Below are 12,135 nucleotides of genomic sequence, written 5' to 3' on the forward strand. Positions count from 1 at the left end.
TACCTTGTCACCTTTCTGCTCTCTAGGTGGGACTTTGGTGATGGTGACTACGTCGTTTTCCCATTTAAGCCTCCCTATAACGACTCCTTCCTTGTGCCAGATCCCACCGTCCATCAGGTTGTGATTGGACACAATGTATCACATAACTACCAAGAGCCAGGTGAGGAAAGTCTTGGCATTTGGTATCAAGGCATATTGAACAAATGGCAGCCTCCACACCTTGATCCATTAAATAGGTGCAGGATCTGCGTACAGGTATTTGCACACAGATGGACACGGCGAGCCATCGAGCTGCTCCTGTGATCACTTGTTGCCCCTCACTCTTTTCTGCCAGCTGCCCTTTTTGCATCCCCTGCACCACCATACAGCGCCCACTGGCTTGTGGGTTGCATACGAACCCAGAAAGCGTGTCCTGTTGAGATTGCCTCCCCCTGGATGTTCCACTTCTCATTTTTAAGATTTGCTCCTTCTCCCCAGTTTTATGTTCCATCACTTTGTTGGCCTCAGCAGGGAGCAGGGAGCCAGCTGTTGGCTGTAAGTATGATAAATAATGGTTTTGTGTGAGACTCCCGTTGATGGATGACCTTTGGGAGGTCAGTTCTCATTGGGTAGGGTCCCTCCTTCAGGTGGATCCTATGGCACCATTTTCAAAAGCTTGTATCTTGTGGACTATAGCAGATGGAAGAACAATTCTGGTGTCAATCCCATGATTTCTTGGTCAAGGAAAAAAGTGGGATGTTGTCATGACTGTCAAATGGATTGTAGTTGATCAGCAGATATTGGTTTTGCATTTTATATATTTCATTCCTGACTATAATGTGTACATCTAGATCTACATAAACACACTGAAGGCTGATAAACGTTTACATGAGGAATGAGCATAATCCATCAGCTCCTCTCCCTAATGACTTCAGCATTCCAGTATCCTTTGGGCTCTCTCTGTTTGGATTCCGGCAGGAATTCCGGAGGTTGGCTCTCATAATAGTAATCAAAAAGCAAAGTCCCCTATAATTTATGTTTCTGTGGAAAATTAGTGGGAAATAAATAAATAAATAAATAAATACTAAAATACAAACATAATACCATTCCTGTGTTTTCAGACTTTAAAAACAATATTTAAATTTTGAAAGAAACAGTGGTGCAATTTTGCAAATAAATACTTGAAGATGATTTGAGATGGAAAGAGTTCTTTTTCTTTTTTCATTTATTTGTGTATGTTTTTCTTGAAAAACGCAGAAGGTTGGTTCAGATATAACAGCCTCTGTTTTAAGTTTCTGTTACTTATTTATTTGTTTGTTTTTCTTGTAACTATAATTGTTTAATGTGTATTTAAATAGTGATTTTTCTATGTAAATTGCTTAGAGATTGATATACAAATCAGTATACATGTATTATAAATCAGTCACTCTCCAGATCTCTTCATCAGCCAAGATAGGGTTGGAGAATATCGAATTTAGCTGTTCAACAATGAAATCTTACATTGGAGGAACATAATTTTCATAGAATCATAGAATAGCAGAGTTGGAAGGGGCCTACAAGGCCATTGAGTCCAACCCCCTGCTCAATGCAGGAATCCACCCTAAAGCATCCCTGAAAGATAGCTGTCCAGCTGCCTCTTGAAAGCCTCTAGTGTGGGAGAGCCCACAACCTCCCTAGGTAACTGATTCCATTGTCGTACTGCTCTAACAGTCAGGAAGTTTTTCCTGATGTCCAGTGTGCAATCTGGCTTCCTTTAACTTGAGCCCGTTATTCCGTGTCCTGCACTCTGGGAGGATGGAGAAGAGATCCTGGCCCTCCTCTGTGTGACAACCTTTCAAGTATTTGAAGAGTGCTATCATGTCTCCCCTCAATCTTCTCTTCTCCAGGCTAAACATGCCCAGTTCTTTCAGTCTCTCTTCATAGGCCTTTGTTTCCAGACCCCTGATCATCCTGGTTGCCCTCCTCTGAACACGCTCCAGCTTGTCTGCGTCCTTCTTGAAGTGTGGAGCCCAGAACTGGACACAATACTCTAGATGAGGTCTAACCAGGGCCGAATAGAGAGGAACCAGTACCTCACGTGATTTGGAAGCTATACTTCTATTAATGCAGCCCAAAATAGCATTGACCTTTCTTGCAGCCATATCACACTGTTGGCTCATATTCAACTTGCAATCTACAACAATTCTAAGATCCTTCTCGTTTGTAGTATTGCTGAGCCAAGTATCACCCATCTTGTAACTGTGTCTTTGGTTTCTATTTCCTAAATGTAGAACTTGGCATTTATCCCTATTAAATTTCATCCTGTTGTTTTCAGCCCAGCACTCCAGCCTATCAAGATCACTTTGAAGTTTGTTTCTGTCTTCCAGGGTATTAGCTATCCCACCCAATTTTGTGTCATCTGCAAATTTGATAACATTCCCTGCACCTCCTCGTCCAAATCATTTATAAAAATATTCCTTTAACTTGAGCCCATTATTCCGTGTCCTTCACTCTGGGATGATCGAGAAGAGATCCTGGCCCTCCTCTGTGTGACAACCTTTCAAGTCCTTGAAGAGTGCTATCATGTCTCCCCTAAGCCTTCTCTTCTGCCCGGTTCTTTCTGTCTCTCCTCGTAGGGCTTTTTTTCCAGACCCTTGATCATCCTCGTTGCCCAACTCTGAACCCCCTCCAGCTTGTCCACCTGAAGCTGGGACTTTATTCTCTGAGGGTTGTGACTGGCTTATGTTAACTTTTTAAAATCTAGTTCACCATCTAGAATTATCTGCTGCTTAGTTAATATAAAAATGCTCTAGTTTCTCCCTTCTTCTGCAGTTCCAGATTTTATTTTTCAAAAGTGGGAGATCAAGGGAGACATGATAGCACTCTTCAAATACTTGAAAGGTTGTCACACAGAGGAGGGCCAGGATCTCTTCTCGATCCTCCCAGAGTGCAGGACACGGAATAATGGGCTCACATTACAGGAAGCCGGATTCCGGCTGGACATCAGGAAAAACTTCCTGACTGTTAGAGCAGTACGACAATGGAACCAGTTACCTAGGGAGGTGGTGGGCTGTCTTACACTGGAGGCCTTCAAGAGGCAGCTGGACAAGCATATGTCAGGGATGCTTTAGGGTGGATTCCTGCATTGAGCAGGGGGTTGAACTCGATGGCCTTAGAGGCCCCTTCCAACTCTACTGTTCTATGATTCTATGAATCATTGTTTATTTTGCCATCCCAGCAGTCTTAGGGGTACAACTGGAAACCATCACAGCCTCTGAAGTGAACATCTGCACCCTCCTCCCACATTTGATCTTAAGACTCTAACCCTCCAGACTACAAGTCTTCAACACTAAGTCGGCATTTCCCCCCTCAGTCCTTTTCTGTCCCCACATCTGCTTTTTGTTATATCTTGTCTGATTAAGAGATCTGGAGATCCTGAAAGCTTGCACATTTTGTGTAACTAAGAGTTGGGTTACTAAAGTCATTACCTTAATATGGATATATAACTGCAGTTAATAAAGTAATAATAAAAATGCTGAATGTAGAAGGAAGAAGTATGTCTTAATGATACATACCAGAAAGGAAGGGATGTTGCTGTCATGAATGTGTCTGGGACACCCTCATTCCCAAAAGCTTGTTTCTGTAAACTTACCTTTGCCACCTTGCTGTGTGTTACCATACATGGCCGTGTGTGGTTTGCAACCCGCACATCATGGCATGTTTGTGCACTGCATGTGTTTGCACATTGCACATGATTGCTTGCATTTGCGCATGTGGTTGCATATACTGCTGTGTGTCTTTGGGAGAGAGAGAAGAACCACTGTAACTTCTGGCTTCGTTCCCTAAACTTGCAGAAGAAAAGGATTGAAGCCAAAAGACCGAGGGAAAGTGTGAGTGAGTGTCGACTGAGGTGTAGCTGAGCACAATATATGGAACGGTAGAATGTGTTTACTGCATACATGGTGTGAATTTACATTCCCATCCTTCTTGGTGCATGAGTTAATTTGTAAGCACTTTAACCAAATAAGTTTGAATCCTAGAATAACTGGTTCCTAATTAATGTAAACATTTACCCAATTTCGGCCTCTTTTTTATGTATCTTGACCTGCATTTGGCAGTTAAAGTTGGAAATAAAACCTAAAACCCCGCATTTATACCTGCTGATTAACTGCTATCTATTTGACAGTCCATTAGTTTCCTCGGCTGTGAACAGATGGGATTAAACACCGCATTCACTCTTCAAAATGCCACATTTCATGAGAAATGGGGTTTCAGAATGGTGCTCCACGATCCCCTGCGAGGCATTTTGGAAATTTTTGTGGATGGTTTCTCAGTGGAGACAACTTAACCGCCAAAATTCACCTATCAACAGGAATTTTCACACGCAAAACTCTGTATTTTTTGTTTGGCTGGCCAACTGGAGGCCTTCTGTGCTGATGGCCACGAGACTATAGAACAACTTCCCATCCCAGGCTTTTAGAAGGAGTGGCAAGGCGTGTCTATTCAGGGTAGTGTTTGAGAACTGACGTTAAGGGGATTTTTGTAGGAAATGGCTGCTGCTAACCTGGTTGCATATTAAGGTTTCATCGACCCTATTCAGATGACACACTAAGCCCTGATGGTTAAGAATTTTAAGTGAAACAGTGGCCCCATTCAGAAGACACCTTAAACCACGGCTTTAACCACGGCGAAGAAGGGTTTTTGCCTTATTCACCATGGTTAAAGCCGTCTTCTGAACGGGGCCATTATGGCATAGCATGTTATGTGAATTATTCCTAACCAGGGTGACTACATAACCACGGTTTAAACATGCTCACTACCCTTTGCTATCTAACTATGGCTTAGCATGTCATCTGAATGGGGTCAATATTTGTTCTCTTAAGGAGATTTTCTGCATAAGCTGTTTAAGCATTGTCTAGTGGAGGAGAGATGCAAGCAATTCTCAGATAACTTTCAGCTCTGTTTGTAGTTTTTACATGACTAATACAGAGTGCTTCAAATTCTGGGCCATGAATAAACGTAGATCAAGTTTTGTTTGCTTACATGAGTCTCCCCCTTTGCTCTAGTGGACACTCTACATTGTTCTCAAGGTTCCCCATTCATTCCCCTTGGCGCATGGGACAAGTGCAATTTGACTGGTGACGTTTGGTCTGGTGGGGTGGGGGAGAACAGAGAAGCTAATGGACTGTCCACTACAGCAAGAAGAGGAAAAGAAATTCATTGTGAAATGCCAAATTCTCTTTCCAAATATGAAGGGCCAAACTAGATTTTATGTTGCAGTCATGCGTGATGAAGGCCCGTCAGTCCCTTCTTCAGCGCAGTGCATCCTTGGGGGGCTGGGAGTGGGTTTTGCAGCAAAGGAGGGAACAAGGTGCTTTAACTTTGCCCTACCTGTCACTTTTTCTGCCCTCTCCTCCTTGCTGCAAAGTGCCTCCCTCCTCAGGCTGCAGCGTGCCGTGTAGATTGGCTGCCAGTTTCTCAAAGTATCTGGAATGGTGTCTGCCGAATTTCTGGTGTGGTGGCAAGCATGAGGGAAGGGGGATACATGTGGTTCATGAGTGAAAAGTTTTGATTTCCTTCCACTCCCCCAACCCCTTTGCAGGTGAATACACCCTGAGTGTTTTAGTCTCCAATGCATTTGAGAACCTGACCTACTCCATTCCTGTCCACATCTACACTTATCTGATGGAAGTGACCATGGACGTAGACACAGATGTTTTGGTTGTGGGTCACCCTGCCACTTTTGAAGCTCACCCTCTGCCGTCTAGCTATGGGGTCTCTTACACCTGGGATTTCGGGGATGGCTCTGTGGCATTTGTGGAAGGACAGCCTACCGTGGTCCACACCTTCAGCAACAAGGGGCTGTACAACGTTAGTCTGAGAGCCAACAACACCATTAGCACCATAGAGGTGGTCCAGTGCTACCGTGTCTTTGAAGAGATTACTGGGTTACGAGTGAGGTTGAATGAAACAGTGGAGCTCGGCCTGCCCATAGAGATCAGTGCTTCTGTAGAAACGGGAGATAACATCAGTTGGATATTTGATATGGGTGACGGGACCATCGTGGAGAGATCCGTGGCATCCGTGGAGCACATCTATTTAAAAGAGATGAACTGCACAGTAAATGTGACGGCAATGAACCCAGTAAACTCCGTATCTCAGGCTCTGCCTGTGCAGATATTCGTGTTGATGGTTCTTAAGATTGAACCTTCTTCTTGCATCCGGGAGCAGCCTGACGTACAGCTCACCGCCTACGTCTCTGGCAACCCTGAGGATTACTTTTTCGACTGGACGTTTGGGGATGGCTCGTCCAACGTCACCGTGCCTAGAGACCCGACAGTGATGCACAACTTCACCCGCAGTGGCATCTTCCCACTCTCTTTGGTCCTTTCCAGCAAGGTCAACAAAGCCCACTATTACACTGTGGTCTGCGTGGAGGCAGAGATCACCAACGTTACGCTCTTCGTAAGGCCGCAGGTGGTGAAACTCGGCAACGAGAGCAAGTTCCAAGTCACCGCCTTCCCGCCTTCCCATTACCGTTACTATTGGGACTTTGGGGCTAATGACTCAACTAGGTTCGGTGGAACAGAAGTCAGCTATACTTACAAAAACCCCGGCGTCTATTTAGTCATGGTGACGGTCTGCAACAATGTATCTTTCAACAACGACTCGGCGTTAGTGGAAGTCCTGGAGCCAGTTGGGGTGGCCAAAATTGAGTCCAATGGCTCCAAGGTTTTGGAGCTGAACCAAGTCTATCTGTTCTCTGCCAATGTCAGTGGGACCAAAGTTAACTACATGTGGGACTTTGGGGATGGCACGAGCCAGCTGGGAAAATTCATCACCCATGCCTACAACAAGAGCGGCACCTACAGCATCAGCTTGACAGGCTGGAATGAGGTGAGCTTCAGTGAAGCGAGGCTTAACGTCACCGTGAAGAGGCGCCTGCAGGGCTTGTCCATCAATGCCAGCAGGACCATGGTGCCTCTGAATGGTTCCGTGAGCTTCACAGCCACCCTCCTTGCTGGCACTGCCATCCGGTACTCTTGGATCTTGTGTGACAGGTGCACACCCATCACAAGCTCTTCCACCATCTCCTACACCTTCCGTTCCACCGGGACGTTCAGTGTGATTGTGACAGCAGAGAATGAAATCGGCTGTTTGCAAGACAGCATCTTCATCTATGTCTTGGAGCAGATTGAAGGGCTACAAATCACAGGCGGAGACCTCCTAGATGACACCTACTACCCCACCAACAAGACGCTCCATCTACAAGCGGTGGTGAGGGAAGGGACGAACATCTCCTACAGCTGGGCAGCCATGAAGGAAAGCCACCCTGTGCAGACGTCTGCTGGGAAGACCTTCTCCTTGGCCGTTCTGGAAGCGGGTGTCTATGCTATCCACCTGAAAGCCACAAACATGCTGGGAAGTGTGACTGTTAACAGGACGGTGGAGTTCATTGAGCAGGTTGGGGTCTTGAAGCCCACTGCTTCTCCCAACCCTGCTGCGGTCAATGCTTCTGTTAACATAAGCACCAGCATCACTGCTGGGACAGGACTGGTCTACACTTGGTACTTGGAAGGTGGCGCCTCTCTTCAAACGGTCTCCTCAGCCATCACACACTGTTTCCAAAGCCCTGGTGCCAAAGCTATCACTGTTGTGGCAGAAAACAAATTCGGTGCCGCCAATGCAACACTCATGCTATCTGTACAGGAGCCGGTGGTGGGCTTGAAGATTAAGACCATAAGGCCAAACTCTACTTACATTGAGTCAGGCTCTGTAGTGAACTTCTCTGGGCAGCTTGAAAGGGGATCCAATGTTGCCTGGACATGGAAGATGTTGAATGGATCCATATCTGGGCAAAGAGTGGCTCTGGAGTTCCCCAGGGCCGGGGTCTTCTCTGTCTGTCTAAATGCGTCCAACGATGTCAGCTGGGAAGCGGCTTGCCATAACATGACAGTGCAAGATGTGATCCAAGGTCTGAAACTCAGTGTGAGCAAAGAGGTGCTGGAGCCTGGGGAAGAGGTCTCCTTCCTTATTGGAATGTCTTCCGGTTCCTCGGTGGGCTACCAGGTGAGCATTGGCGAGAACCATTCCGTGGCACTCAGTGGTCCCAGCTTCACGTACACATTTGCTCAGGTTGGAGACTACTTGGTCAGGGTGACTGCAGAGAACCACGTCAGTGTGGAAAATGCCGAGGTCCTCATTGTGGTGCTGGAGGCCATCCGTGGCTTACGGGTTGTGGACTGCTGTGAGCGAGGCATGCCCACCAGAGTGGAGAGGCACTTCTCAGCTGAAATCGAGCGTGGCTCACGAGTGAAGTATTTGTGGCGGCTTGCCTTAACGGTAGACGAGGGACGTTCCCAGGTGGCTCTCTTGGAAGGCAAAAGCGTCTCCTACACCCCAGAGGCTGCAGGGCAGCTGGACATCCACCTCTGTGCTTTCAATCGCCTGGGCAGCCTGAACCTAACCCTCGTGATTCAAGTCCAAGACCTCATCGAGCAGCTTTCGCTCTTGCCTGCTGACCCCTTTGCCAACCGGACAACGTCATTTGAGGCGTCTGTGCTGCCCAGCGCGAGGCAAGTTGTCTTTTGGTGGCACTTTGGGGATGGTTCTCCGGCCCAAAGGACGACCGTCCCCTCTGCCAGCCACACCTACCTGAGGCCTGGGGATTTCCTGGTGGAGGTGAATGCCACCAACCTCATCAGCTTCTCCATTGCCCAGCGCACCGTCACGGTCCGAGTGCTGGAATGCGAGGAGCCAGAAGCAGAGCTGGCCTTGCCTGCTCAGGTGGTCGTGAAGCGGTCGCAGAAGAACTACTTGGAGGCGCAAATTGACTTGCGGGGCTGCACCAGGTACAAGACGAAGTACCTGTGGGAGATTTACAGGGCCCCGAGCTGCCTGCAACTGGGTGCCTTGGACACGGTCCGCCTGGCCAACGTGGACGTGAGCCGACCACAGCTGGTCATCCCCAAGCTTGCGCTGGACCTCGGCAACTACTGCTTCAAGTTCTTGGTCTCTTTTCGAGACACGCCACTCTCCAAGAGCATTTTTGCCAACGTGACCGTCTTGCCTAATAAACTGGTGCCCATTATCGATGGAGGATCGTACCGCGTGTGGTCCAGCACCCGCGACCTGATCTTGGACGGCGAGAAATCCTACGACCCCAACTTTGAAGACGGGGAACAGACGCCATTACGCTATCGGTGGTCCTGTGTGTCTTCCTCCAAGGTAAGCAAGCCTGAGCTCTTGCTTTGGGAGGCGTTTGGGACCTGCCTTCAGCCCTTGAACTCAGAATGGGATGGGGGGGGGGGGGTGCACCGTCACCATAATGTCAGCAACCAGTTTTGCAGGAGGGCCACGTTGAGCGAGGAGTGGGGTTTGGATGTGAGGCTGTTTGCCCCGCAGTACATCTCTGTGCCAAATATATTGAGTTAAAGGAGGCTTTTCTGTGTAAGTAAAGAACAGATTTGGTCATATATATGAATATTTGCACTTGCCAGACCTGAACAGTTCATTTTCACCAGATGAAAATAAACTGCTCTGGCCTGGTGGGTGATTAGCTGCATCCACCAGCAATAGGCATACAACACACACACTCACTCACTCACTCACTCACTCACTCATGCCTGCATGCACCCAGCACACTCCCATTCTTCACCCTCCATTTCAGTGTGCGGGGACGGGGAAGTTTAATCCTCCCTTTTCTGCATGCCGAGACGATGCCTCTTCTCCTGATGACTGTGCTGGGAAGCCCTCCTTGCGCGGCCGGTTTCCCAGCAGAATTGGGCTCCTGCCGGCCCACCAAACAGCCTTGTGGGTGTGGACTCCCCTTGGGGGGCAGGGTTGGGCGCAGGTCGCTGGTGGCAGGATGTGCAGGCAGCCTCTGAGGACAGCACGCGTCCCACGCACCAAGGGTTCCCCGACCCTGCGAGGGGGGAATATTCCAAGATGTTCTGCCTGTAAGCGCAACAAAAAGGAAAGCGTGCAGAATGGCTACAGTGCAACAACAAGCGGCAAGGTGTGGCTGTAAGAACGAAACGGTGTGAATGACACTGTATTTAGTTGCATGGTTTAATGGTGAGATTTGCCCCATTGTTTAAACAGTATATGAGGAAGAGTCGATAAGAAATTTGATTTGTATCAGTGATTTAAATTTGCAGTTTTTCTTGCTGATTTAAATAATTGATTTAAATTTCCTTGATTTAAACGAATTTAAATCTGGGGCAGTTTTTGCTTCCTTTTACATGAGTTTTTGCCCCCTCCTACAGGAGAGCCTTTCAGGCAATTGAACAGGGGTGTCACAGTGCCCCCCCCCCCCCGTGCACCCCATCTGATTTTCTCCAAGCTAAACATCCCCAGTTCCTTCAAACTTTCCTCATGGGACTTTATTTTCCATACCACCCTTCATCTTTTTTGCCTTCTCCAAACCCACTCCAATTTCTCTCGATCTTTCTCAAAGTGGAACACTATTATATGGTCCTATTGATGCAGCCTATAACCACACCAGCCTTTTTTGCAACTGCGTCACACTGCTGCTTGTGACTAACTGCAATCCCAGGATCGCTTTCCCACGTAGCCACTGCCAAGCCAGGTACGGATCATCCTAGACCTGTGCGATTGCTTGTTCCTTTGCAAAATGCAGAACTCAGCATGAGACACGGGGACTTCCCTCTGACCTTTGAGCCAGTGGAACGCTGCCCTGGGTTAGAGATGACCCACGCTTGACTCTCTGGCGGGTTTCCATCTTGGCACTTCTGGTCCTGCTCCTTTTTAGGAACTGAACACAAAGATGGTGCATTGCAGAGGAACTCACTCACCTTCTCTTGGTGTGCAGCAGGATCGCTTAACATATTGCGTCCAGTTCTGGGCTCCACAATTCAAGAAGGACGCAGACAAGCTGGAGTGTGTTCAGAGGAGGGCAACCAGGATGATCAGGGGTCTGGAAACAAAGGCCTATGAAGAGAGACTGAAAGAACTGGGCTTGTTTAGCCTGGAGAAGAGAAGATTGAGGGGAGACATGATAGCACTCTTCAAATACTTACAAGGTTGTCACACAGGAGGGCCAGGATCTCTTCTCGATCCTCCCAGAGTGCAGGACACGGAATAACGGGCTCAAGTTAAAGGAAGCCAGATTCCGGCTGGACATCAGGAAAAACTTCCTGACTGTTAGAGCACTACAACAATGGAATCAGTTACCCAGGGAGGTTGTGGGCTCTCCTACACTAGAGGCATTCAAGAGGAAGCTGGACAACCATCTGTCAGGGATGCTTTAAGGTGGATTCCTGCATTGAGCAGGGGGTTGGCCTCGATGGCCTTATAGGCCCCTTCCAACTCTGCTATTCTATGATTCTATGATTTATTTTGTTATCCTTGAAGGCTGTTCTAAAATTGCCCTTTAAAGGTATATATTTTTGTATTGAAGATTCCCTTTGCTCAACTACATGAAAAGCAACCCCAAATGTTTGTCACTGAAAATACCTTGTAGGCTGGGGGCGATTTATTTTTACTCAACACCCCCCTCCCCGCCCGCCCACCACATTCCCTTTTCTTTGGCGTGTTTTATGAGATGAGGGTTCTAGATGAGGGAGAGGCTTGACGTGCCCAGGCTAAAAAAATGGCTTTGGTCTAACCTGGCCGGACAGGCTGATCTCCTGTAGGCAGTCTCTGAGTGCCGCCCTCCTGCCCTCTTTTCTGTCTGATGCCCAACAGAGTTCATCTGCCGAGTGCGCTCTGAACTTCAGTGCCACGGGGGGAGTCGTCACCGTTTCCCGAGCCATATTAGAAGCAGATGTGGAGTACACATTCGACCTTGAAGTCAGGAAAGCAGGGATGAGTCCCGAATCTACTAATCAAACGGTTTGTATCATGGAGGCTTCTTGGTTCTTCTTCTTTTCCCCTTTTCCCTCCAGACAGTGGCTTCTCAAGCCGCCATAAGCGAGTACTTCAGTAGAGTGCTGGTTCATGTTTTCCTTGAGAATCCCCCCCCCCAGCCCCTGTCTGGGACTCATTGTATGAACAGCCAGGTAGACTCACAGTCCATACCAGTGGTCGTGGCCTCTGTCGTCTGTTAGGATGGGATTGGGGGGTGGCAGGTGGGTGAGTAGGTAGAGGAGCCAAGATTAGACGTTGGCACCAGATCCCTCTGCCTCCCCAGCACGTCTGAGCATTAATTCCCTC

General features: G+C 48.0%; 1 protein-coding gene across 1 annotated transcript in view; it reads left to right on the forward strand.

Annotated features, from left to right (window-relative positions):
* Positions 1 to 12,135, forward strand: part of PKD1 (polycystin 1, transient receptor potential channel interacting) — a 168,508-nt gene that overhangs the window by 110,357 nt on the left and 46,016 nt on the right. Inside the window, exons 16-18 of the mRNA XM_063143421.1 lie at positions 27 to 160; positions 5,561 to 9,186; positions 11,668 to 11,814. Of these exons, the coding sequence (XP_062999491.1) occupies positions 27 to 160; positions 5,561 to 9,186; positions 11,668 to 11,814 (3,907 nt within the window). The remainder of the gene's footprint in view (positions 1 to 26; positions 161 to 5,560; positions 9,187 to 11,667; positions 11,815 to 12,135) is intronic.

This window comes from Elgaria multicarinata, chromosome 17 (genome assembly GCF_023053635.1).
Source record: "Elgaria multicarinata webbii isolate HBS135686 ecotype San Diego chromosome 17, rElgMul1.1.pri, whole genome shotgun sequence".
Taxonomy (NCBI): domain Eukaryota; kingdom Metazoa; phylum Chordata; class Lepidosauria; order Squamata; family Anguidae; genus Elgaria; species Elgaria multicarinata.